General features: G+C 39.2%; 1 protein-coding gene across 3 annotated transcripts in view; it reads left to right on the top strand.

Annotated features, from left to right (window-relative positions):
* The window catches only part of cntn5 (contactin 5), a 356,151-nt gene that overhangs the window by 306,802 nt on the left and 21,686 nt on the right, over positions 1-27,663 (top strand). For all 3 annotated transcript variants that reach the window (XM_017701954.2, XM_017701955.2, XM_037540216.1), the window contains 4 exons: positions 6,509-6,629; positions 12,572-12,730; positions 22,113-22,262; positions 26,169-26,239. In XM_017701954.2, the coding sequence (XP_017557443.1) occupies positions 6,509-6,629; positions 12,572-12,730; positions 22,113-22,262; positions 26,169-26,239 (501 nt within the window). The remainder of the gene's footprint in view (positions 1-6,508; positions 6,630-12,571; positions 12,731-22,112; positions 22,263-26,168; positions 26,240-27,663) is intronic.

Consider the following 27,663-nt stretch of genomic DNA (forward strand, 5'->3'; position numbering starts at 1 on the left):
GCACCAGCGTGAAACAACACAGTACAGCCCTGGGAACCATTTGGCTCCACAGTGGAAAATTGAGCTTTGTGTCAATGTCTTTGCGTCTGGGTGTACGAAAAACAGCCAAAACTAGCTTTTCCTCCATGTTGGATGAATGACTAGAGTAAAATCATCCCCAGAATTGATTGATCAGCTGTGCATGATGTATAGAGCTCTTTTGGGGTCACTTGGCGGAAGAGTTGGTGATTTTTCAACTTAAACTCATTGTTTAAAGATGTGAAGCACAGTGTGAAGGCTAGAGAGGTGATTTTCAGGTGCCACATCATAGACAACAATGAAAAGTAGCACCCTTGGAAAACTACTGTCTAGCCTTCCTCTTAAATGGCAACCAATCTTGGTCCTGGAGTACATTTCCACTGTCCAGTTTCGGTTTCCTTTTTCCTGGGGAGGTTTTGACCTCCTACAGACGAAGTAGTTTTAAGCTCTGTGTTCTGGCCACTTTATCTGTTAACAATAGTCTGAAATTACCATAATATTTATCTGCCTAAACTAGTGACATTCTGCCTAGTTTCAATTTTGGAACATTATATACATGTGTACCCCCAGCAAATAGTCTTTTGTAAGCATCTTGTTAATTTGTCATTGTCTCACTTGTGGTGAGGCTCAGATAATCAGTCTACAGAAAGTGAATAAGAAAAATTAAGGTACAAGAATAACAAACTGAAATATATTAAACATGCACAAAATATACACAAAATACAGAGACTCAGTGTTATAGTCCATATCAGTGATATGATATAATTATAAGGCTGACAAAGTGACTGAGTGAAATGGTAACTGGTGAAGGACCACAGCTTCACAGCTTGTTCAGAAGTCTGGCAGCCTGTGGGTAGAGACTGTTTATTATCCAGGTTGTTCTGTCTGGAATTCCAAATTATAGCAAAATTCATAAAGCAACGTCAACTGGTGTTAACTTTTGTACTGGTATACAGTACTGGGCAGTAAGTCAGAGACCACCCTTCATTTATTTAGTTTCCAGTCAAAATGGCCTTTAAGTATAGATGTGTACACACTGTAGTACATGTGCTTAAGGAAGAGGGAAGGTAATGGGAAAGAGTGAAAAAAACAGAAGTTTCTAAAAATTATTAAATGATAAAGAGAATATTGGACTCCTAACATCCCTGCAAGACCTGGTAGACACCAAAACTCCAACAATCTGCACTTAAAGTTTTGATCTTTGAGAAAGAGGAGAAAATCAAGCTGCTCCAGATCTGAAAACATCCACAGATGTTTCTGTCCATCCTTCCACTATGAGAAGATGACTCAACGCTTTGGGTCTAAAAAGACGTTTAGAGACCCTTCAGATATACAAGGAGAATCACTCCAAAGAGGCCCTGAATATTCTGTAATAACTCTGTCTAGGACAAAGCAATCTGAACGAAACAATGTGCAATGTTCTCCTCAATATAACGTAGCTTCGAACAAGCCAGGATGCCCTTGCGTCAGAGCCAACTCAACAATTAACCTCTGTTTACATCTTCTGGGTGCAGACCCACATTCAGACCATTCAGATTGCTTCAACCTAACGGGAGTTACAGCAGAACATTCAGGGACTCTTTTGAGTGAATCTCCCTGTAAAATGAAAGCAAGTTTCATGAAAAAATCGCAAGGTGTAATATAGTGTAATAAAGTGTGGACATGCTAAATACAAAAAAAATGAGGTTGCAGCTTCTGTGTAATTTTCTGTAAAATGTGTTTTCTGCTTTTTCCTGACACTGAAAATTAATTGCTTGTACTTAATGGCTATTTTTACTGAACATTAAATAAATGAAGCGTGATCTCTGACTTTTCCAGTTCCTAGCTGTTTGAACAGTTCTGTTGTTCCCACTCTAACTGATTTCTTTTGGGATTAATAAAGTCAATTTATCTGTCAATATACCTCATATAATCTCACAAAAGGCTTGTTAATTGCCTGATGATAAGGTGAGTCAGGTGTATTGGGATCAGACAGAGCGCTCTAAAATCTCTAGGATCAGGATGGGACACCACTTCAGTACAACACTGTTTTTATTTATCACCTAATACTGGATTGTCACCATGCTGTCTTAGGCTCGGTCACATGCGAACAGATTGAGTCACGGTTCTTTATTTTGGCCATGGCACATTGCACCAGATCCTGCTTGAACTCAAGTGAGAATCAATGGGCTGAAAGGTCAGTCAGTCCTATATGTCACCATGATGAAAGACCTGGTGTGAATCACACCATCATGCTTCTGAGAGCCACATGTGTGACGGATGAGCCCATAGCGTTCTCTGCTGGCCCTGCTGGAGTTAGAATGTCATACCTACTACTGGGCAGCGACAGGACTTCTGTTCTTCTCAAAGCCTGGAGAGTTGAGAGGTTAAATTTCTCAGCCATTTTTCTTCCAAACAATTTGTCTTCTGGCTGTCACATTCTGTTTGCTGTGTTTTTGGCATCTATCAAAAATAAATATTTTCTGTGAGCAATTTCATTTATTTCAATTACCTTCCAATCTTTTCCCAAAAAAAGTTAATTTTGTTTTTCCCTTTTTGATGCCTTTTACCATTTTGCCATGTTTGCATGGAACACAGCGTATTGCACATTCATTATAACCTCTTCATTTACAGCCTCTGCATCAAATGTAACAGCCCAGTTTTTACCTATTACCTTTAACCCTTGTGTGGTGTTGATGTGTGTGTAAATCAGTGGTCTGGTGGACCCATCGCATTCAAATCAATACAACCATAACAATTTATATAAAAATACCAGATGTTTAAAATATCACAAGTGGCCAGAGTAGGGTTCTACTTTAGCAGCTCTAGCCAATCAGCAGCCTGTCCATGTTGGCCACCTTCACACACAGAGACAAGCACTCACTAGCAGCAGGAAAATGAGCAGAATCCGAGGTTGAAATAATTATAATTTGCATCATTTTTTTTCTTTTGGTAAACACTGAAAATGGCTCCCACTGACCCCAATACCACACAAGGGTTAAATATGGCACAGACTGGGAATCACTTCACACTAACCCAGCCCTATATGCATGAGCCTGATGAAGATGACACTGAACACAAAGTTGAACCTGAAAATCCTAGCAGCCTTGTAGCAGCTTCTCCGTATTGTTAGACAGGTAACAAGGCGTTGCTGAAAAAAATAGCCAACAGGAGTGACTGTATCTTGCAACAAAACTAAGATAAAGATTGTTTGAATCCATGAACATGGTTTGTTGGTTGGTACGACAGTAGTTTGTGACTTAATTAACTGAAAGGTGTGCATTTCACCTGTATTTTTAGCTGTAAATCTGTAACACCAAAATGACCTTAATACGTGCTGACTGTGGTCACGTTTCTACTGTTTGGCAAATCCCAAACTGTACTGAACCAAATTTCTAACAGTAAAATGTTGTACTGGGTGGTACTTCAACCTCAGAAAGACATTCAAGCCAATTTGCTTTCATCTCATTATTCTCTCATTATAGTCTCATTTAAATGCAGAGTGCGACCATATTCCCTCTAGCACCCCAAAACTGAGCATTTGAAAAAAAGCACAATCTCGTAGTAGCTTCATCAGGTAGAGTGGTATGTGCAGAATGTGGGTGGGTGAGATGATTTCACAATTCAGGAAAATGCAACATGAGGCAGTCTGTGATTTGCTGTAGTTAAACAGTCTAATATCTGAAAGATTAACCAAATCAAGTGAAGCTCTGAAACAAAGGTTAGGAGCAGTGTGACTATACACTGATTAGGCATTATGACCACCTCCTTGTTTCTATACTCCATTTTATCAGCTCCACTTACGATATAGGTGCACTTTGTAGTTCTACAGTTACAGACTATAGTCCATCTGTTTCTCTGCATAGTTTGTTAGCCCCCTTTCACCCTGTTCTTCAGTGGTCAGGACCTCCATGGACCCTCAAAGAGCAGGTACTATTTGGGTGGTGGATCATTCTCAGCACTGCAGTGCTCAGCCGGCAGTGTCCTGTGGGTAGCACCCTGTGACCACTGATGAAGGACTAAAGGATGACCAATACAAACTGTGCAGCAGCAGATGAGCTGTCATCTCTGGCTTTAGATCTACAAGGTGGACTGACAAGGTAGGAGTGTCTAATAGAGTGGACAGTGAGTGGATACAGTGTTTAAAAACTCCAGCAGCACTGCTGTGTCTGATCCACGCGTACCAGCACAACACACACTTACACACAACCACCACGTCAGTGTTACTGCAGTGCTGAGAATGACCCACCACCCAAATAGTACCTGCTCTGTGAGGCTCCATGGGGGTCCTGACCACTGAAGAACAGGGTAAAAGGGGGCTAACAAAGTATGCAGAGAAACAGATGGACTACAGTCTGTAACTGTAGAACTACAAAGTGCAACTATACAGTAATGCATAGAAACAAGTAGGTGCTCATGATGTTACCCCTGATTGGTGTATTTTAGAACTTCAGAAATCATTTACAGCGTACAATAAATGTGCTGACAAATAAGTATGAAGATATTCTCTCACTCGTATAAAGTTTTGAGGAAGAAGGAAAGCTACTGCTGGTCACAAAATAATGTTTATAAAACCCAATTTAAACAAGTGTACAGCTAAGGGTACTTATCATTTTAGACATTCTAAACAATTGTGTAGGTATCTCAGTTGCGTTGGCTGGGGTTTAAATTTACTGTATCGATGCCGAGCTTCTCCTTGGGAGACCATCTTATATTGCACAACCAGCCTGAATCGCACAGCGGCTGCTGTGCAGTCATCACATCTCTGACTGTGCACAAGAAACTCATCAACTTTCTAATTGGGATGCGTGCCTCGTCTGTGTCAGCCAGGGCCGGCGCAATTGAGTTCAAACCAACTTGTATCCCCTCAGTATCAGATTAGGGGCTGTACTCAGGCTTCTCTTCAGGCGTTAATATGGCTCCACTCACTAACACCAGCGGTTATCATCTCTCGGCCACAGAGCTGCCACACACAACCTCTAATTGGGTTCCAGGGCGTGAAAGATGGCTGATGGTCCCACGTTCGGAGCTTGCGTTAAGCCACAGCGGCATTAATTCTGTTTCGCTGACCGACAGCCTGGATGGAAGACTAGTCAGTAGTTGCTAAGTGAATTACATGAGTCTTGTCTTATTGTCGGTCATTTTTACTCATTAATGTTAGCCATGCATTTGCATCATTCTACAGAAACATCCGTTTTTGTGTCCCTTTTACACACATATATTATACTTGAAAAACATGTTAGGGTTACAATTTATTTATATTTTAAAATAAAACAATAAGCGATTTTAACAATGACATCTTCTTGAGCCTCAATATAACAAATCTCTTTTTTAAATCAGTTATGTAGAATTCAAGCACTACAGAAGTGCTCGTCGTAAAGGCTGAGGCCACATTTTAATCATATATTTTTGCAATTTTAACTGCAATAATCTATGCCTGACTATGGAATATATTAATTAAATGACGCATAGAAAACAAATGCCAAATAAATATTATGAAATTGAAATAGATCAGATATTTTCTCATTTAGTTCATGATCTGGTATGAAGCTTTTAGCTGAAGTCATATGTGTGACCTACTTTATTCTGAGGTAATTGAGGAAAAATAGAATACAAATTGATTAAATTACATATTATTGTGGATATTCCATGATTGACAACATGTGGTTTGATGCTCTGTAGCATTTATTTTGTAAATGCATTTTTCATTAAAAATATCTCTGGTGTTACCTTTATTATTCGTCACACCAATGACGATCGGTAAACACCACTGACTCCTATGGAAGGATAGAAAAGTGGATGTCTCTGTAGAATGACCCATTTACATCTGTAGCTTCATGAACATGTAAAAACAGTATTCTTCTGTCATTCTACTTGAGCCTTGGGGATACAAGGACTTTTCTTGTTTCTCATGATGTAGAAGTAGTGCTTGCGTCAGGCTTCTTAACATACAAAGCTGCCAACTCAGCAGAGAAGGCATGGAACTAGCGTGGAGTGCAGGGATACCCTCAGCACTTTTTCATTCACATAAAACAAAGGGCGAAGGGCCTGGAGTATCTGAATCTTCGAGCGTTCTTGCTATAAGCCTAGCTTTTTCTTTAAATCAGGATGCATGAAAGAAAGTAAAAGAAAGCCGTTTCTTTTGCTAGCTAGCGATGATGCAGCATGCACTCCTAGCGACAGTACGGTGCAGACAACAGTGTCGCATCCAGCTTTCTGATTCATGTGCTGTAATTTTAATCAGTCCCTGTGCTAAACAGCTGCCTCTAGACCTTGAATTACGTCCAGCCTCGCCCTGGGTGTTTCTCATTTCCGCACAGGGCCAGGATGAGGGAGAGTAATAGCGTGCCAGCTAGCAAGAGCAGCAAGAATCTCTTAAGTCACAAGAGCCAATAGAGGGAGTAAAAGCAGGCCATTCTTCAGGTGTCAGCCACTCACAGGAAGTCAATTTCTCTTTTTTGTGAGCTTCTCTCTTTTCCAATTTTCTTCATCCTCTTCTCTCCCCATTTAGCAGTCCTCCACAGCAGACCTGATGATCAGAAGCATCCTCCTGAAGCATGCTGGGAAATATGGCTGCCGGGTACAGACAAGCGCGGACACGGTGCTGGCTGAAGCTGAATTGCTCGTGAGAGGTGAGCTCATTACCCCAGAGTCTGTTTCCACGTTCTCGACCTGAAACGAGTCCATCAAAAACTTAAAGCAGGCCTTAAGTGTATAGTAGAGCAAAAAAAAAATCTACCACGTTTTCTCCATGTCCCAAATGTAGGCAATGTTTGATATTCAAAGCTGGCTTGCGCTGCAGCTACAAGCTTAATGTAGTTAAGCAATGTAATCTTGTGTATATCATTGCATACCTAAATCATCATGTGCCTCAAATCATCCTTAATCGTTAAGTAATCTCAAGCAGGCATGTATACAGGTATGACATAGGCATGTATACATGTATGATATAGGTATAACATACTGATCTCTATAAAATGGCCAAAGATACAGAAAAAACTGAGGCATCAAGATAGCCAATACTATAACCCCATTTCCAAAAAAGTTGAGACGTTGTGCTAAACGTAAATAAAAACAAAATGCAATGATGTGCAAATTATTTAAACCCTAGATTTAAATGAAAATACAACAAGGACAACTAATCAGATGTTCAAACTGAGAAATGTTTTTTGAAAAATGTATGCCCATTTTGAATATGAAGCCAACAACACATTCCAAAAAAGTTGACAAGCTGAGTGGTCTTTAGCCCAGATGACACAGAGTCCATGATTTCCACAAAGAATTTCAGATGTTGATTCATCCAACCACAGGACACTTTTCCACTTCCTCAGTCCATTTTAAATGAGCTCAGGCCCAGAGAAGGTGGCAGCATGTCTGGATGTTGTTTATATATGGTTTCTTCTAAGAGTTTTAATTAGCATTTGTGGATGCAGTGACAAACTGTTTCACAGACCGTGGTTTTCAGAAGTGTTTCTGAGCCCATGCAGTGATTTGCACTACAGCATCATGTCTGTTTTTAATACAGTCCCATCTGAGGGCCCAAAGATCATGGCCAGCAAATACTGATTTTTGGCCTTGTCCTTTACATACACATATTTCTCCAGATTTTCTGAATCTTTCAATGTTATTGAGTGCCATAGATGATGAAAAGCAAAATATTTAATTGTAGAGTCTATCACAGAGTAGTGAACCTCTCCTCGTATTTACTTTTGAAAGCCTCTCTGAGATGCTCTTTTAATATTTTTCTAAGAAACAATAAAATTTCTCAGTGTCAACATTGAATATGTTGTATTTGGAGCATTTTAAATGAAATATAGGGTTAAATTATTTGCACATTATTGCATTTTGTTTTTATTTACATTTTTCACAACGTCCCAACTTTTTGGAAATGGGGTTATAGATTTTTAGCTAAGCATTTTTACATCATTTTTACATCATAAAACATCAGGTTGACATAGAGTAAATCAGTGCAGTTTGAGGCTGAGGTGTTCAAAAAAATCACTTTATGCAGATGGAGTCTTGCCTCCATTCTTTAGCTGTGAGCTGTAGTTCAGTCTCAAACTGTTAATGGATTTTAAACTAAGCCAGCTATATTATTAATTCTATGGCCTCAGTTATTGCCTTCTATCTAAGATGGCCCTGACCATATATTTATATACCTGAAGTGGATAAAAAACCATTCCACAGTCACCCATTACTCATTACTGTTATTTGCCTGTGTCGTAATAAAAAGAAACCTTAATATATCAACTTATTTTTGTTAAATTAGTCATCAGGCTAGTTAGCATATTATCCATTTAAGATCTTATAAAATTCATGTTTTGCCCTGCTTTAGTTTTTGTTTATACCTTCTCCCTGCTTTTGTTACCTAAAAACAGTTTTTTTACAAGTAATTTTGGGTCATTTCTTTTGGTCCATTCATCATTAGGTTTACACACAACGTAAAGGACAGCAGGAATTTTCAAATTGTGTCAAAAACTAAAAAAAAAGAAAAAAATAAATTTAGAATTTACAACCATTTGTCACTGTGTTTGCATACTGTGAAATTAGACCTCTGCAATTAATCCATCCGTGCAATGAAACACCCACATACATGCACGCTACTAAGCACACACACTAGGGGGCAGTGAGCACACTTGCCCAGAGCAGTGGGCAGCCCTATCCACGGCACCCGGGGAGCAATTGGGGGTTAGGTGCTTTGCTCAAGGGCACTTCAGTCATGGACTGTCAGCTGAGGGGATCGAACCGGCAACCTTCCGCTCACAAGGCTGGTTCCCTAACATCCAGCCCACGACTGCCCCCACATCCTCCGTTCTCCCTCTAAGATACCAGGTTTGGAGATACGAGGTTTTCTCCCGACAAGAATGATATGCAACATTCCATATATAAAAAAATGATATATCTCACTGCGGTAGATCAAAACCTTGTATTTTCAGTTTTCAACATAATTTAAAAATGTTTATGTAAGTTTATCAAAAGCATTTGAAATGTTGTTTGGAGGCATTGCTGAATGACAAACAGTAATCTTATTTTTGGATAGAATATTTTAGCATAGTACATTATTCTTTCCATGTTATTGAGCAATGATCTGGGGTCACTTTCAGATGGAAATTTACTGAGCTTGGGTCAGAATTTCAGAAGACATCAAAGCTCTAACAAAAGCACAGCCATTAGGTCAGAGTTTCTTTACTGTGTCAGATTTTGTGAATGCATTTTATCATGTTGTTAAGTGTCTTTAATCTAAATCAGGCTTTGTCCAGGCCACAGCTCTGCAGACATTAGCATTTTCCCTCTTCTAATAACACATGAAAACTTGCTAATAAGCTGATAACATGAATTGGATGTGTTTAATGAGTAGGAATGCTAAACTTTGCAGAGCTGCAGCCCAAAAGGAATTCAATCTGACACCCTGGGTGTAGACCCTGTAGAAGTCCACAGCTCTTGTTTGAAGCAAGTTTGAGATGATGCCATTTTCACTCACTAGTCACTACCCCAGTTCAACTGCAAAAGTAAAGAAGCAAACATTGACACTAAACAGAGTTCTGTGCTGTATTTTGTCTCTCTTTTTTTAGTCAAATTTTGTGCTGAACCGTTGCTTTAGGAAAAGATCAGCAATAGCTGAGAAGCTGTGTTCGCTGACCAGAGCCTGAAGCAAGCAGCAATTAATGAACATTGAGCGTGTCTTGCTTGACTCCTTCCTTGTGTATTGTAGGAGAACAACATTTGCCATCAGCACCAGTTCTTTAATAGTAACTGTAATTTTATCATGCTTTTATTGTCACTGTGTCTTAAAGGATTGCGAAGTTTTAAAAAAAGCCACAAGCTGTGCTTCGCAGCACTAATTACCCAAGTATCAAAAGTTTGTCTTTTGTCAACCTTGTACTTAATTTATTTAATTAACTTTGTTAATTTGTGACCTTCACACTCTGTGGTGAGAGTAGAGAGAAGAGTAAGGAATGAAGAGTAGAGTAGTCAGTAGAGACAAGACGGAATACATGTGTGTGAATGAGAGGGAGGCAGGTGGAAAGGTGAAGATGCAAGGAGTAGAGGTCGTAAAGGTGGATGACTTCAAATATCTTGGGTCAACCATCCAGAGCAATGGACAGTGTAGAAAAGAGGTGAAGAAGAGGGTGCAGGCAGGATGGTGTGGGTGGAGACGGATGTCAGGGCTGATGTGTGACAGAAGGATAGCAGCAAGAGTGAAAGGGAAGGTTTACAAGACAGTAGTGCGTCCTGCTATGATGTATGGTTTGGAGACTATGGCTCTGTCTAAAAGACAGGAGGCTGAGCTGGAAGTGGCGGAGATGAAGATGCTGAGATTTTCGTTGGGAGTGACAAGGATGGACAAGATTAGAAATGAGCAGATCAGAGGGACAGTGAAGGTGGAGCAGTTTGGAGATAAAGCCAGAGAGGCCAGGTTGAGATGGTTTGGACATGTGTTGAGGAGGAATAGTGGATATATTGGGCAAAGAATGTTGGAGATGGAGCTGCCGGGTAGAAGGAGAAAAGGGTGACCTCAGAGAAGGTTTATGGATGTAGTGAAGGTGGACATGGAGATGGTTGGTGTAAAAGTAGAGGAGGCAGTGGATAGGGCAAGATGGAGGTAGATGAACCGCTGTGGCGACCCCTAAAGGGAGCAGCCGAAAGAAGAAGAAGACACTCTGATGAGCATGGAATGCATTGTGCTTTGGTTGTGGATGTTTTGCCAGTGCTATAATGCATAATAGACAGGGCAGTAATTGTGTGCACACCTCGATGACAGCACTGTAATGGCCTGCCTCTTGCATCATATTCAGCTGCTCAAAGCATGCGCTGCACCAGACTCTCATCATTCGCAGTATAGGTGTTACATGAGCTGGTCTTGATGTTCTCATGAAAATGCAAACATTTACTTTATATTTACACCAATCAGGCATAACGTTATGAGCACCTACTTGTTTCTACGCTCATTGTCCATTTTGTCAGCTCCACGTATTATATAGGTGCACTTTGTAGTTCTACAGTTACAGACTGTAGTCCATCTGTTTCTCTGCATACTTTGTTAGCCCCCTTTTACCCTGTTCTTCAGTGGTCAGGACCCCCATAGACTCTCACAGAGCAGGTACTATTTGGGTGGTGGATCATTCTCAGAACTGCAGTAACGCTGATTTGTTGGTGGTGTGTGTTGTGCTGGTCTGAGTGGATCAGACACAGCAGTGCTACTGGAGTTTTTAAACACCTCAGTGTCACTGCTGGACTGAGAATAGTCCATTAACCAAAAATATCCAGCCAATAGCACCCTGTGGGTAGCGTCCTGTGACTACTGATGAAGGACTAGAGGATGACCAATACAAACTGTGCAGCAGCAGATGAGCTATCATCTATGTAGACTTTACATCTACAAGGTAGGGGTGTTTAATAGAGTGGACAGTGAGTGGATACAGTGTTTAAAAACTCCAACAGCACTGCTGTGTCTGATCCACTTGTACCAGCATTAGTGAACATACACACTAGGGGGCAATTAGCACATGTGCCTGGAGTGAGGGTTAGGTGCCTTGCTTCAGTCACGTGCTGTTGGTAACCCCTATTGTGACCCCTGGTTCATAACACCACCACTGATTGACTTTGTTTACATCTCAACCATTGAAAAGATTTTATTATGCAGAATGTATTAAAAATTTAGTAGAAAAGTTTTTTTTTTTGTCATCAGATGCAAGACTCCATTTTCATCATGCACCAAATGCATTGATCTATCCTTTAAAAAAAAGTGGTAGCTCCATTTTTTTTTTCTCAGCGTAATTCCTCCCTTCTGAAAGCACAGACAGGAAAGGCCTTTTCACACGTTTCCATCCAGACTTAAAACAGAAGCCTCCACTATTCCTTCCACGGCGACGTGCTGGGGATACTAATGAGCATGCAAATGCGCCTTTCAGTGAAACCTTTTAACACACCCTTCCCAGACCAACAGAACATTGGGTTTTCATTGGGCACAGCTGCTGTCAGCCTCTCCGTTACAGCTGTTTTCTCCCCTGAGTCTGCCGCCGCTCACCAGCACCCTCAGATTACATTCACATCTGAAGGCTGAGGTAAACATATGCTTGGCACTTCCAGACAGAATAAAGGGGCCACCGTACAATCATGGCTAACAGAGCTGGCATTGTGCCTGACAGGGTGAGCAGGAGACATTGAGTGAGAGAGATTGAAAGAGAGAAAGGGAGAGAGAGAGAGAGAAAGAGAGCGATAGAGCACAAAAAAACAGCTTCAGTGCTTCTTAATCAGCATGAAATTCTTGGCAAAAGATCTGTGTCATTCTAAATCCTGCTGTGGTTAAGTAAGTCTTTGTGAGCTCGCATGTTTGTTTGTTCAGAGCTTACAACTGTGAATTGAATTCTACCCCATATGCGCGCCGCTTTCCACACTATATGCATGTTCATGCGTGTCGTCTCCGCGGAGATGAAATTTAATAACATCACGCTAATGGCTGTAACCCAATAAGCACATTTGAAAGGACATGATTTTCACTCCTCTCCTCTGTCCTCCTGAGATTGTGTGGTCAGTCCAGTCACGCTTCCTCCTTGATGGTGTTTGTCTCCAGGCCCCCCTGGACCTCCTGGAGTGGTGATTGTGGAGGAGATCACGGATACTACAGCGACGCTCTCATGGAGCCACGGCGTGGACAACCACAGCCCCATCACCACCTATAACCTTCAGGCCCGCAGCCCCTTCTCTTTAGGCTGGCAGACGGTCAAAACAGGTAAGCAGTGGACCAAAACTTGTCAACAAGCTGTGGAGGTGTAGTGTTGTCTGGACAGATGACTAAGTTGCAAATTCAGTAACACTTTAGGCCAGCATTCCTGAGACTGTGTGATGCCTGTATAAGCCTTTCATGATAACTGAAGGAGACCTATTTTCACATTAATAGACAATTATGACGATAATAAACTGCTGCCAACTTTCATGTCAAAAAGAGTTCAGTTCAATACAAACTTTTTCATTACAAATTATATTATCAGCATAACATCCTAACAGTTGACTTAGGGAGAAATATGTGAAAATCTGTGGAATTCTCCTTTAATGACAGCATGCACTGGAGCTGGCATAAACTCTGACTATATAAACACTAACATTGAGTGTGTTTACATGCATTTAATAATCTGATAACTGCAGAAAAATACATTTTGTCAGTAATCTGATCAACACATTTACATGCAGTTTAGTAACCAGATAATTGGAAACTCCAGGTCTACATGAGTCAGACAGTATTCAGATTTCTGCTTCACAACCAGCCAGTAAACTCACAGAAGAAGACATGACGTAAACATAAAACCCATCTGATCTCGCACATGCACAGACTGAGAAATCTGAAATAAAATCAGTTTAAATGCACTGAGAAATCTGATTACTCAGCTAAAATCAGGGTTTCTAGATGGTGTTTACATGACCATTTGAATAATCACATAACTAGAAATCCAATTATGATTGGATTATTGAGTGCATGTATGCGCACTCAGTGACAAAAGCCTCTGATGAGAAGATCAGATCCACCTGAGAGTCATCTGAACACAAGCTTTAATGGAAGAGATGAAAAATCTTTTTTGTAGAAAGGCCTTAACATGATCAATCACTATGTCTCAATTCATGTCTTGGTGTAGTGTAGTGGTTAACGCCTTTGCCTTTCACACTGTAGCGAACTGGGGTTCAAGCACCCTACACTATACCGATAAGAGTCCTTGGGCAAGACTCCTAACACCACTTTGGCCTATCTGTGTAAAAATGATCAAATTGTAAAGTTGCTCTGGATAAGAGTGTCTGCCAAATGCCATAAATGTAAATTCAGGGGCTGCATCCATTTCGGTTCAGCCTTCAAAGGACACACCTTCATAGACCGCATCCTTTGAAGGCTGCATAGACCCACGAAGGCTGAACTGAAATGAAACGGTCTGCTCTACAGCAGATTTCTGTTTGCGTCACAGCACCGCTTATCCATCCCTCACCACTGCATCACGAAATGTCGCTCCTGTCAAGTTCTTTTTAAATTTTTTAAAGATTGAGAATATAGATAGAGATCTTCTCTCTGTTGGCTCTTTGCTCCCTAAAACAAAACAAAACAAAACAAAACAAAACATAAGTGTAAGTTTTGCTCCTGACCACACTGGCTCTTTTAGCATTTGTATCAGCTATTCAACTCAGTTTAAACCCAGTAGTTACATTTATAAGTGTCTCCTCAGCCGCCGTTTGCCCCTTTACCTGATAATGCCATGTTCTCGAATGGCACACTCGCTGACACACAGTGAACCTTGGTATATGTTGCCTGGCGAAGGATTCACTCTGTGGATCATTTGTCGCCATGGAAAAGAAGGACACATTTCTTGGCTGCATATGAAGTAGCCTTTGAAATGGGACAGCCTAGTCACGCCGCTGTAACACAATTGACCTTCAAATACGGCCTCTGAAGGACGCAGCCCCAGAATTGGGACACAGCTATTGTCACAAATTTTGTCATAACCTTTTTTATCTTACATTTTTCAAAATTCTAGAATATTCTGTTATTTATTTGCAAGATCAAATGAAAACAGCCTAGACTTTTGGACTCCACTGTCAGTTGACACTGAATTCTTTCTCACATTTGGTTCTCATGACACTTTCTGTGAAATGGTTCAATGGTAGAGATTTGTAGCTCAGTGTCTGTCACAATAACGTGATGTTGTTAATATAAACAAAAATGAGAGATTGTCAATAAATTGTTGTCAATAAATTGAATTTCATTTTGCTATTTCAAGATGTAAGCCATTATGATTGTCACTGTGACTTACACTGAGCTACACAGTCAATTATTATAATGTGCTATGTCATTTTGTCATGATTGGCCCCTCCCAGTCCAGTTCATGTGCTTTTTGTTTACCTTTTGATCTTCCATGTGCATTTGTTTTGGTCTAGCCCATCCCTAGTTAGCCCTCATTTATTTAAGCCCTGTGTTTTCCCCTGTGTGTTTGCAGGTCTTTGTTTGTTTGGTTTGTTTGGTTGGCTTGTTCTGTACAATTTTGGATATTGGTGTTCTTAGTTATGTCTGTCCATCCTATGCTTGGTATTGATTATCGGAACCTGGACAGGCCAGACCACGACCCTGGATTTGCCCATAATAAAAGTCGCTTATCTCAGCACATGCGTCCACCTCCTCGCTGCCCGGCGTTACACATTTCCCAAACCACTGGCAGAAAAATTAAGGTGCCTAATGTCAACATTATGTCAATACTAGCATTGCTGTATGATTATAATATATCTTGCATTATCTCAATACAACATTTGTGAAGAAACAGTTTAACATGGGTAAAGATTGGACCATAAGTTGACCTTCATTCATCAAAACACTCATAGAAACACCCATCGGAAACTGTGATTGGTCACAGCGCACAGTAACAAGACATTGTTAATGGTTAAGAGGATCATTGGCACAATGCAGCCTTCCGAGATATATCTAGTGTTGTGGTGAAATATTCACATACTTGACATGTTTGCTTCAATTGCTATGCTACAGATCAGCTAATTGCTAATGTTATATTGTCAAGTCATATCAGGGCTTGTCTAGTGTGCCACTTTGAGAAAAAAGGAAGTGGAAAACATCACAACACATAAATGCATGTGCTTTACTGAAAAAAATGATGCACTGCATTTGCTTGATTATTTGAATACATTATGTTGATAATATTTTATTAATGTAGAAATCCTGAGAGTTTTTCAATCAAGCAAATTCAGTGCATCACTTTTTTTTGGTTGTGTGTCTTGTGATTGAGTGCATGTGAACACATCGCTTATAATTATGGCCAACTCAAAATCAAGCATAATACACATTTTCGCAAGAGATATTAAGAATTTCTCAAACTTGACTAAGTTTTCTAGCTTTAGGGACAAATTCTCTCTATTACTCCAGGTCAAATAAGGGCTCATTATAGAGAGAGCTGAGATTGTTCTAACGTACACCGATCAGGCATAACATTATGAGCACCTCCTTGTTTCTACACTCATTGTCCATTTTATCAGTTCCACTTATTATAGAGGTGCACTTTGTAGTTCTGCAATTACAGACTGTAGTCCATCTGTTTCTCTGATACTTTGTTAGCCCCCTTTTTCCCTGTTCTTCTGTGGTCAAGACCCCTGTGGACCCACCACCCAAATAGTGCCTGCTCTGAGGTGGTTCTGTGGTGTGCAGGGAAACAGATGAACTACGGTCTACAACTGTAGAACTACAGAAGTGGAGCTGATAAATTGGACAAAGAGTTTAGAAATAAGGAAGTGTACTTAATGAAATGAGCAGCTGAGAAGAGCCTCTGGACAAGCAGGCACACTAACCTTTCTGACCTCTCCCCTCCTAAACTCATTGTTAAAATGCTGCAAAAAGCTTTATTCTATTTTAATGGACTCTCACTCCAATACTGTGTCTTACATGGTGTAAGAAAGCTTACTCAACTCATTTGATTGTCAAAGAACAGCACTGCCCCCCACCCTGTTGAATGATTGCTTTCGCCGTCACTTTCACGCCAGCCTGTGTGGATGTAAAGCAAGTGCTGGTCCCCAATTAAACGTCTGTTGTGCTTGTAGTAAATGTCATTGGTTTAAATTGCCAAATTAACTCCTGGGTTTCTACAAAATTAACCTCCCACTCCTCTGAAATTACAAAGCTTTTTTAAATAGTTATTTTTATTTAAATAATTTGGAAGATAGTGTAATTGAATCCATCTTTTTCATCAGCCTCTCAGGAGTTAAATGACTTTATTTTGTGTGCCTTGAAGCTAACAGCACTGGTGATTATCCTCTAATGTCAAAGAACTGCTGATTTACAGCATCTGTTTATTTTGAAGCCAGGCTGCCATGTATGGACAGCAGTGCAGAGTGGTGTAATGGCTTATAGCTGGATGAATCACTCTGGTTCTTCATTTGCACCATTCACACTAGAGTTTTTCCTACGATGATACATGCAGGGTGAGAACTTGGCTGAGTGCTGAATGAGAGATTACCAAGAGGATGGCTAGAAAGAGGCTTTGCTGTAGATCAGTTCTTAGCAAACACTGTTATCAGCTTGTGCTCGAATAGCGCCGGTCTTAACAGAGCAGACTCGCATTAAAATGACAGTTTGGTGAAAAATCAAATTTGCACATTTTTCCCCTGATACTAAATGTAATCAATTAGCCAAGACACTTTTTGGGGGTTTTACACTGGAGCTACAAGGCTGACAAGGAATGGAAGCTTATTTAAACCAATTAGGATCATGCACACTGCATGCCTTAAACACACACTCGCCTCACACGGTTGTAATCTCAGAAATAAAGTCAGATCATTTGATTTCTGAACCTACGTGTCGATGTTATCTATAAAAATGTATAAAAGTGCAGACAGAATTCAGGCTTTAAAGCAGTGGTTCAGCAAAAAATCTAATCTAATCACCCCAGATGCAGTGGAGCTGAACAAACATGTGAATATTTGAAACAAACAAGTCAATAAACACTCAAATGTTTTCCATAAATACATGGAAAAGCTGCATCCACATCTACATTAAGGTTGCACAAACTTGTCAATAGCATAGCAGCAGTTGTCTACAAAGACAGTGTTTGGATTTACTCTGAGGTTTTCTGCCTTTTTAGACTTCACAGTCAGGCACACTATGTCCTAAACTGCAGCAAGTTTGTCCAACCTTAATGAAGACCTGAATGTGTAGGTTGAGTAGGTCGAGGAAGGTTTTAGAGATGTGTTTACAGAAAAGATTTGGGTGACTGTTGATGTCTACTGTTTGTTAGCAGCATGAACCATGTAGCTCCAGCACTAAACACAAGAAGCCAAATTTGGACACCAGACATATCTTGGCTGATCTAATACATCTGTGGTAAGTAGACAAATGGGTAAATTAGTTTTTACCAACCTATTCCTTTAGGACGGCTGGTAATAATGCTGTTTTTAGTGTTGAAAGACACATAAAAAATGAATAAAAGGTAACAGTATACCATAGAAGGAAGCCAAGTTTGGAGACCAAACCATGTCTTTGTCTTTTATGTGCCATTCACTGACAGTTGTCTTCAACAGTCAGTTGAAGCCTGAGAAATAACAAACATCATGCCTTGGATTAACCGAATTTGTCAAGAATGCGTATACCTTGACAATATACTGATTGGCCAAAACGTTATGACCACGTGTCTAATAAGCTGTTGGTTCTCTGCATGCCATCAAAAGAGCTCTGACAAGGCAAGGCATGGGCTCTACAAGACATCTGAAGGTGCCCTTTGGGAACTGGCACCAAGACATTTGCAGCAGATCCTTTAAGTCCTGTAACTTGTATGGTGGAGCCACCACAGATCAGATTTGTTGACCATGATACTCAATCGGATTGAGATCTATGGAATTTGGAAGTCAGGTCATCACCTGAACTCTTCATCATGTTCCACAAACCGTTCCCAAACAATGTGTGCAGGATGGCATCAAGGAATACTATTGGCATAAAGGCGTGTACCTGGTCTGCAGTGATGTTAAGTGGCGCATATCAAATTGAAATCTGTCTGAATGCTGGATCCAGGGTTTCCCTGAGCATCACACTCCATCCACTGGCTTGTTAGTCTCCCCCCATTCTATCCCACACACAATCACTTCCCCAGGTAAACAGCATGCACATACAGTACCTTGCCATCCATGTGATATAAAAGAAAATTAAACCTCACAAGCCTTGCCGTTCTGGAGATGCTCTGACTCATCTGGCCATAATGATTTGGCCCTTGTCAAAGTTTTGTTGTTGTGCTGTTGTTTCAAGATGTGAACCTGTGAGTGGTCAGTTTGCTGTGGCTCATCAGGGTACCTACATTTTATAAAAATTATAATAATAATACTATATTTACATAATGTGGCTGCAGCAATTACAAATACATCAATTTTTTGCACATCTGTGGTTGATTTGTTTGTGTTTTGTAAATGTGTCACCAGAAAACTGGATTCATTATCAGTGCTCAAAAAAAAAAAAAAGGAGTGAAAGTCTTGATTTACTGACTGAGAGGCTGTTCGTTACCATAAACCTTGACTCTGACCTACAGACTAAGTAGCCTCTTAATCAATATTTGTGACACCTTTCATATCAGATAGTGGCAACCTCCAAGACACCTGCTTAAACCAGGGAAAACAAACATGCTTGCTTTTCTGCTGTGAAATTGCTATTATTGATATGGTGTGGTACCTCTCACTATAGATTTAATAAATAATCATTTTATAGCCTATAAATTGCTTCTTGTTAAATAATAATATGGCTAAAGCTTTCTAAGTTGTAGTCTGTTATTGTTATTAGGCTTTTCTGTATTTATCAACTTTGACACAGCCAAAAGTTGAAAGTTACAGCACAGCTTTATCTGTTTATCAACTGATGTTATTGAAGATTCTACCAATTTTGTTGGTATTGTCTTTATTGTAAAAAGTAAAATTCAACTTTGTGTTGTCCTATTGCTTTTGTGTTGGAATTCAATCATTTAGACTGACCTGTCAATAAAATATCTTTTAGAATAATTATCTTCCAAATTAGTAGCAGCCCTAAAATGTATATGCTTATGTTAATAACACTTGTTCTGTGACATTTAGGTACCTGTTCAGGTGTTCTGACCTCACTGCTATTTCTATCTGATAGTGCTCTTATGAAGACTAAATCCTTCTGTGGCTTCTGTGATATTTTTGCTGTAATTCTTTTATGCTAATAAGGTTTTTGTCTCAAAGGTAGTTTGGCAAATGAGCTGTAAATGGTTCTTGAGAACCTTCCTGTGGGATGTAAGCAGTGTAGTCAAAATTTGCCCTTTAAAATGTGCTGCTAAAACTCTGGGATTTGCTGGGATTTACTTATTCAGTTGGAGTACATTTATTGCGCTGGGCTGACACGCCATGACTTCCAAGTTGAAGCGAGTGAAGAAGAGAAGCTGAATGTGTCTCGACTTACAGTTTTCTCATGTCACACAACGTTGTCCTACTGGGTTGGAGGAGATTGGCAGGTCTTTCGCCTAAAGCTACAGCCTCACTTTAGCAGAAGAGAAGCATACAGAGGTTTACATTCAAAGCAATTGTGAACGATAAGAATTCCATTTTGAGTTTTTGGAAGAATCACATCTTTTTGGGTGTGAAGCAGTGTCGGTGGTGTTTGGATCAGCCTTCGCATTAACCCTAACAATGTCAGTTTTGTTTGTCAGTGTTTTGACTGTCAGCTCTGGCTCAGCATATGCCATTGTCTTCAGGACTTATGCCCAATCCCATTTCACCCCTTGTCCCTACCACTGAGCCCTGATCTCTGTTTTGTGTGTTAATGTCTAGGGGTAGGGTGTCCCGATTCCTGTTGAGATAGAGGGGTAGGCCAAAGTGTTAGGGCTACATAACTCTCCAAATGGAGGTTTTTCAGTGACACTCCAAACAGAATATAAGAAAAAAAGAAGAAAAAAAACAGCAAGTTTCAGGGTATTATGGTAATTTTCCTCAAAATAAAAGCATAAAAAATTGCTAATAGCATGCTAACAGCATGCTTGGTAGCTAGCTAGCTAACTTCCCTGTTCCACCTAGTCCAGCAGTTCTGATTCCTGAAGTGCCAGAATGTAACTGCTGCACCATTTAAGGTGGAACGGAAAAATTCAGTCAAGAAGCTGGTGAATACTTCAGCTTCGTATCACAGAAGAATCAGGGGTGATAATAAATAGTTACTTCTCTCTTTGAAGCCATTTGATGCCCTACATGCAACTAAAGCCCAGCAGTGAGGAGCTGAATTTTACCTTCCTTTGCTGTCTCTGCAGACGGGCTGGGTAACCTGATAATGAAGTAATGCTCTTTTTTTCTGAGGGTCCCATTTTGTAAAGCAAAATTTCAACCACTACCCTGCAACCTGAGTTCCAAGGGGTTAGGATGACACTCGAATACAAGGATTAGGGGTAAAAAGAACCTTGGACCTTAGTGTGATTAGACATCAGAGGCTCTCTGAATGAAATCCTCTGTGTATGTAACAGTATATGAAATATAACATCATGATACTCAGTTACAATGAAGAATGTGCCTCATACACTGGCCCCTAAAAAGTATTTGGTAGCATTTGGTAGCAAGTAGCATTTATTTTAAACAGACCATAACAAAACTATTTTCTTTTTGATAAAATATGCTTTCAGAAGGCAGCTGGTTGTGTTTCAGACCATTATCATTTTAGCAATTCTTTGCAGACTTCATGTTTGCATCCAAAATGCCTTCATACACATCCAAGTTCCCAATGATCAGAAGCGCACTAAAAATATTGTAAGAAAAACAGCCCCAGGCTTTCTATATTTTCCCAGATGTTTCTACCTCTGTACTGTACAGTACTCATAGTGCAGTCTGGTTGGAATTCCTCTCTAGTCTACCATCTGTTTGATGTTGTGCTTATAATTTTTATTTCTCTGAATTAAAGATCATTTTGCTTAACATTTTAAGTAAAAGTAGGTGTGGTGATCAGCCAAGATTAGGATTTTTGCTCAAAACCTGAAGTTGGTACCAGGCTTATTTGTTGTTTTTATTTTAGCAGATCTGTGATGCAATTTTATGCAGTAAATAACATCAGCCAGATAAGAGCATTCGCACTGTAATTGATTGCTGCTGCTACACCTGTAAAAAAATTCATAGCATTATTATGCATGAATTGTTGTGCTAAATAGGCACTTGCTATTTAATTCATGTTATTTAAACAGGCCATTTTAAATGCCAGTTTGTCCCATTAAAAGCAAGAATGCTGTTTATATTGCAAGTCAGTATAACAGAAAGAACTGAAAATGTGCTAGTGCAGTTCATTGTTTATTAGGTAAAGGTAAATCAGAATCAGCTGTAAAAATTCATGGTCAGTGCATCCTTACTAAATCCTGCCTATTGTTTTCAGAGTCTAATATAATATGCTGTTAAAAGAGTATAAAATTCATCTGGTATAATTACAGTCAGTCTTTTTAATCCCCATGACATTGGTCAGTGTTCTAAAAGTAACAACTCAGAAAAATGGCTTGATTCATCATGATAACGATGACAACATGATAAGGAATGTTATACGATGACATATGATGGCATAATAATGAGGATACCATAATAATGCTAATGTCATGTTACCTATACTTATGTGAAACCTCTAGATCCAGAGCCTGTGACCGGAGACATGGAGTCTGCCATGGCCGTAGAGCTGAACCCTTGGGTGGAATACGAGTTCCGAGTGGTGGCTACCAATTCTATTGGCACAGGAGACCCCAGCACACCCTCTAGGGCTGTCCGGACCAAAGAAGCAGGTGCTTGTCATGTCATCACTTACACATTACTTGGATAGGCATTTGTCATACATGCACATCAGAATGCAAGAGACATGATGTCATGGTCAAAAGAAATGTTTACTTTGTAGGAGGAGACAAAACGGCTCCTATCTTTAATGTATGTTCATGAAAGAAGATATTTTTTAACCTTTTCTATTCGTCACAAAAATTTGCACAGTTTAAGGGGGAAATGGCTATTTTCAAGTAATTTAACCTTTTCAACTCCTTGAGACCACCGGTGGTTCCAATTCTCAATAACTTTCTTATTTCATAAGCTACATTTAAAAGGTGGGTGTCATATGAGAGCTGTAACTGTCTTCTTTCCAGTCAAATAGATGGTGATGTAAGTTTAAACCCTTACAGTAAAAGAAGCTGAACTCACAATTTCTTTTTCTACTAAAAGTACGACCCATTTTTTCATAAATCTGGACTATAAACAATAAACAGATGGTGTCTCTTCAGTGATAAACTCTGTAAAAAAATATTTTTATAAAAAAATGCAAAGAGCGTCTAAGACTTTCAGCTCTCAGTAGTAAATTGTAAGCATATAGCAATATGTTTATAATGATAAAACACATGTTCTGGTAATTTGAGGGGAGCTTCTGCAAATAAATAAAATGAAAATGTACATTTATTTCATGTAGTTACTGAATAATTTGCCTTACAATTTGGTCATATAAATTCAGATGGACAAACCAAAATATACCCTGGAGAACGAGGGGTAAACAAAAGAACGGAAAAAAACAAAACAAAAAAAAAACAATGATCCTGAAAAAATGATTTGACTGCGATGATGGTTGCCATTTGTTTGCATAATTTCTGGAACACGTGTGGAAGTGTCATCACATCTGTGGTGCGTTATGTTCAGTGAAGACAGAACTCTTTGTATGATGACAGTATCAGTGGACAGAACTCGAGCAGTAGAGGGAACGTTGTGTCGAGTGAAAGAACTGTTACATCTGTTCATGTTAGGGAGTATGTCTCGTAGCAAATACGAACTAACAACAGAGCCGGTGTTGTTTAGAAATGTCAATTAAATGTCTTAAAAGTTGACACAACTGTCATTTCCTACTTTGACAAGTCAGTGATCAACATGACAACTTGTTGTCACAACAGTGTCAGTTCCTTTGTCTACTTTGTCACTTCTAAATTGAATATATTGCCAGATTTGTCATTACAAATACAAGAAGTGTTTGGGGGGCGGGGACGTAGCACTGTAAACGTGTATTTGTTTTCATATATCATGCTAAAGGCCACAGTGAAAATGTTCTGTAACAGAATTAAACAGATTACAGTTGGACAAATGTGACAGCAGTGAAACTCAATTCACTGGAGAGCAGTAGTAAATAGTATCTTGAATCTTATCCTTGTCGAACGAGTTGCCTCCAACTGAGCACAATAGTCACCATTTCCAATGTTTATATTGTAACACTCGAAGGAATGTGTAGTCATGCATCTGAAATTGGGCTGTGACACATTCTTACAGCGGCCTATGACCGGCATGCATTCGCACTGTGACCCTATTCTGTTTTAATTGGAGGAGAAGCGCAAAATAAGCCGCTTACATGAATTTAAACGAGTTTGGTGTTGGAGTTAAGGCAGCTGGGCACTCTTGCCCACAGGCAAAGAAGCTGCAGAATTATCTATTTATGGAGAACAAAAAATACTGCCTCACCACTGTTTGGATCAAACACACATACAAGGGCAAGAAAACTCGCCAAAAATAGAAAACAAATGTTATTCAATGGACTTTTACAGCAGATATAAACCATACCAGTTGCGTAGATTGCACTAAAGGCTAGATCAATGACCTGGTATCCATATATGCTTTCCGTCCTGGCTTCGTCAAGGTCAGTGCTTTTAGGAATGCTTGCAGTTTTGCTAACATTGTTGTTTTCAGTTATCTGGGACCACCTGTCAGATATTCTCCGACTGAATGCATTTGCTCTGCCACCTTTTTTTCCTTTGACACGTGAGCTGCCACGTTCTGTTTGCTGAGCAAATCAGATATTCGGTTTTGTAAGAAAGTGACAGTTGAGGCGACCATGGGTGAACCTCCCTCACATCAGCTGCCAAAAAGACATTCATTAGCCTAAAGTAAACCATGGAATCATCAAAGCCTACATACTATTGGAATTTCAAGCCTTATGATTAGTCATGGAAGCAAATCATATATATTGAAAAGAAACGCTGCATAGTCTTCACTTACAACTCAGTGCAGTGCGGCCACATCTGAAGACCACATCTTAGCCTTTAAGAACTTTACCTCTTTATCACTATACACTTCCAAAATGAACATTCTGCTGCTTGAGTGTGGTGAAGATTCTTTGCCAGATCTCAGCTGGGAAACAAAATAAAATGCAATACAACAAACAGTGCATTTTTCATTAATGTCACATGGAGAATGAAAGGCAAATCCTTAACCTTCTCAACCACTGAGTTCCAAAATGCAGTTTGTCATAGTCTTCATAACTTTCATGTTTCATACGCTTCGTTCAAAAGGTGTGTGTCATATGAGAGATGGAACTGTCTTCTTTCCAGTCAAATAGATGGGTGATGTAATTTTAAAACTTTGTGATGAAAGAAAATGAACTGATTTTTTTTTTGTCTTCTGAAAGTCAACAAATCTGGGCTATAAATTATGAACAGATGGCGTCTCTTCAGTGATCTGATCTGTAAAAATAATTTTTAGCTTTCAGCAGTAAATTGTAAGCATATAGCAATATTTTTATAATCATAAAACACATTTTCTGTTAGTTTGAGGGAAACCTTTACAAAAAAAAAATTAAATTAAACATTTAGATGGAAAAAACAAAATATACCCTGGTGAATTACATTGTTCTGATGTCGCATTCTGTTATTCTGGAGCAATATTACCTTATACTTGAAGAAAGTTCACTTTTTTCAGTGGATTTATTTGTCTTTAATCTTATAAAGTTACCTGGCACAGCTGTGTTTACCACAGGCCTGAAACAAATATGTGGCAGACGTATTTAAATATGTATGAATGTACGTTCAAACTCATAGCATTTGTTTACTGAATCAGGTATTCAAATAAGGTATCAAATAAGCGATGCCATTACATGGGAAATTCCATGTCCTAGTAACTATTACCATAACTGTGAAATTGGATAAGCAAAAGCACAAAAGCTTCTTTTAAAGCTTTTAAATAGAAAAAATAAGCAAAAAAGCATTTCCAAAAAGTTAATTTTTTTATTTAACATTCATGTTTATTGAGATGTTTATTCAAATTAAACTGTAACACCCAGCCAGTCACATGCGATGCAGATAACTAAGTATATCTTTTCACTACACAAAATACTTTTGTCACCAGAAAACTGAAAGTTAGTTAAGCTTATTAGTAGGCAATGTAGTAAATTGGTCAAATTAACATCAACGCTATAGTCAAATGTCTCCCATACTGGATGGGGCATGTCGGATGTCACTGCACTCACGACTCTTTCAGTGAGATTTCAGAGATCTTCCAGTGTTGTGGAACCAACGACAAGTGCTCCGAGCTGTTGGAGGTTCATGCCCACAAAAATCACGCTGCACAGTTATGATGGATTCACTCTTGAAGTGGAGAATACAGAACACTTTCAGCTCAGGGGTCGCATCTCCTCTCAGGCTGAAGGGAGCCAGTCAAAAACTCTATGACCCCTTCTTTCAAATGGGATTGTGATTGGTTCCTAGGCACCTATTGGTTGTAAAAATATAGCGCTTTGAAATTGGGTGAATCTTTTTGAATCACCTTGTACAATAGATAAAGGTTTTATTAAACAAATATCACTAAAATCTTTATTATCACTGCTGGTGTTCACTAACAGATGATAAATCACTTTACAAATTTGTGCATTCCTTTTTTCTGCTTCCTCTCGTCTGCAGTTCCATCGGTAGCTCCAGCCAACGTAAGCGGAGGGAACGGGCGCAGACACGAGCTTGTCATATCCTGGGAGGTAAGCCTGCCATCAGCCATGCATCCCCCCCACAGCGAGCTCATGCTATGCTAATGGCTGTGGCATAAAAGGCCTGCTGCTCCTGTCCAAATGGATTCTTGCTGCTAATTGACTTCAGTGTTCAGAATTGTGGCCAGGCATAATTGCTGCTTTCGCAGGTTCCAACTGAAATCATCACTGTGAGTCACTCAGAACCACTTGGAACAGATGAAATTGGCTGTATTTAAAGGAGGACTACAGGTCCTGATTATTGTGGTGATACTGTTGTTTCACTAAAAAACATTGATCAATGTTGCTGATTTATTACTGGCTATGATATTCAGAAATATTAACCCTTGGAAGTTGGCTATTGCCAGCAACAACAAAAGCAATTCTAATTCAATGTTATTTATTTCTGACTCATAGCTCAAGCAAGAGTTAGTGTGAATTTTAAACTTTCTGCCACATCTTTCTATGTCTTAATACCACTTTTGTGTTTGTAAGTGAAAGTAGTAATATTTTATTTCAATTTAAATTTTATTTAAAGAGTAACTGTTGTGTGAAGTCTTATTTTGCTGGGAAAAAAATGAGCATCCTTTAGATTTTTTGCTACATTTTTCTCATTTTAGCACCAAAACAAGTTGAAAAGTCAGGTTTAAACTTGTGGTTTTAAAACATTTGAATTGAACATTAATTGAATTGTTAGCATTCTCAACATCTCATCATACAATTACAATCAAATGGAAAAGCTTGAACAGTCCTAGAAAATATGCTTTTTTATTTTTAGATACAAGTTAACAAAAGATCTAAAGGGAACAAAGTTGTGCAACTTTTAGTGCACAGTTTATATTTACAAAAAACATACATTGACGTTTTTAAGCTTTTGCACAGATCATTCAAATATAGTTTTCGGTAACATTCAGCAAATAACAGCAATCGTGCATTTAAATGTGCAGAAATGTGTTCACTGTAGAGGACATGTTGACTAATTTCCACTTAGAAAAGCAACTAAACGTGTAATTCTTGAGGGGTGCCCAAACTTTTTAAAAATGTAAAAGCCTTTGAATAGTTTTGTATAATATAGCAAAATGAAAATTGCTCTTGACTTAAACTGGTTAGCTCTATTTGTGGTGTTTGAAGTTCTCTTACATACAGAATATGACAAAATGATAAAACTGGGATAAAAAGCAATTTTCTTTGTTTCTGTTGTTTAGAACTACAGATATTTTCACATTTAGTTTATTTAGTTTCTAAAGTCTAAAGGTCCTTTAAAATAGTTTTACAGATAAAAAAAACAAAACAAAAAGAAACCAATGCATGTAAAGTTTGTAAAACATACACATTTACCCTGTCATTTTTCACATTAGACATCATGGGTGCTCTTGTAGATTGTATTACCAGGAGAATGGGCTGTTAACTAGTATCTGTGTCTTTGAGAGTGTTTA

This window comes from Pygocentrus nattereri, chromosome 7, assembly GCF_015220715.1.
Source record: "Pygocentrus nattereri isolate fPygNat1 chromosome 7, fPygNat1.pri, whole genome shotgun sequence".
NCBI lineage: Eukaryota > Metazoa > Chordata > Actinopteri > Characiformes > Serrasalmidae > Pygocentrus > Pygocentrus nattereri.